Raw genomic sequence first — 579 nt, forward strand, 5'->3', positions numbered from 1 at the left:
CCATCTCCCCCCCGGGGAAAAAAAAAAAAAAAAAAAAAAAAAAAACCACACAAGTAAACAAACCATGAACCCCGACAACTTTGGCGTGTGTGAGCGAAAAGGAGCATCGCCCGAGTTAGGGCAACAGCTGCTGCAGGAGCACATCTGGAAGAGGGGGAGGGGGCCGACCGGAGGGGACGAGAAGCCCCCGGCAGCTCCGGGGCCGAGGGCCGGGCAGCCTGCCTTCGGTTACCTGTCCTAGGTTGATGAATCCGTACTTGCTGGCGATGCGGTTGGCCTCCGGAAAGCCGCCGGCGATTTTGACTGCCCAGTGGTTGGTGTAGACGCGCGTCCGGCACACGGGGAGCAGGCAGCCCCCGAGCAGCGCCAGCACGCACAGCAGGTCCAGCCGTCCCCGGCAGCAGCAGCCTGTCCCCCAGCCCATGGTCCCGGCGCCTGGCTGCCTCCCTCGCTCGCTCTCCGGCTCGCTGGCTCAGCGCACTCAGCGGTGCGCACAACTAACTTCTCCGGCCTGGGCCTCCCCGGCGCGCAGCCCCGGGCGATCGGGAGGAGGGGGGGGGCCCAGCCGGGGGGCGGGCG

General features: G+C 66.5%; 1 protein-coding gene across 3 annotated transcripts in view; it reads right to left on the bottom strand.

Annotated features, from left to right (window-relative positions):
- The window catches only part of PCSK5 (proprotein convertase subtilisin/kexin type 5), a 537,419-nt gene extending 536,885 nt beyond the window's left edge, over positions 1 to 534 (bottom strand). For all 3 annotated transcript variants that reach the window (XM_014586632.2, XM_006145503.3, XM_014586633.2), the window contains exon 1: positions 233 to 534. In XM_014586632.2, coding sequence (XP_014442118.1) covers positions 233 to 424 — 192 coding nt within the window. In that variant the 5' untranslated portion in view covers positions 425 to 534. The remainder of the gene's footprint in view (positions 1 to 232) is intronic.
- Between the last annotated feature and the right edge of the window lie 45 nt (positions 535 to 579).

The sequence above is a fragment of the Tupaia chinensis genome, unplaced genomic scaffold, assembly GCF_000334495.1.
Source record: "Tupaia chinensis unplaced genomic scaffold, TupChi_1.0 Scaffold000147_1, whole genome shotgun sequence".
NCBI lineage: Eukaryota > Metazoa > Chordata > Mammalia > Scandentia > Tupaiidae > Tupaia > Tupaia belangeri.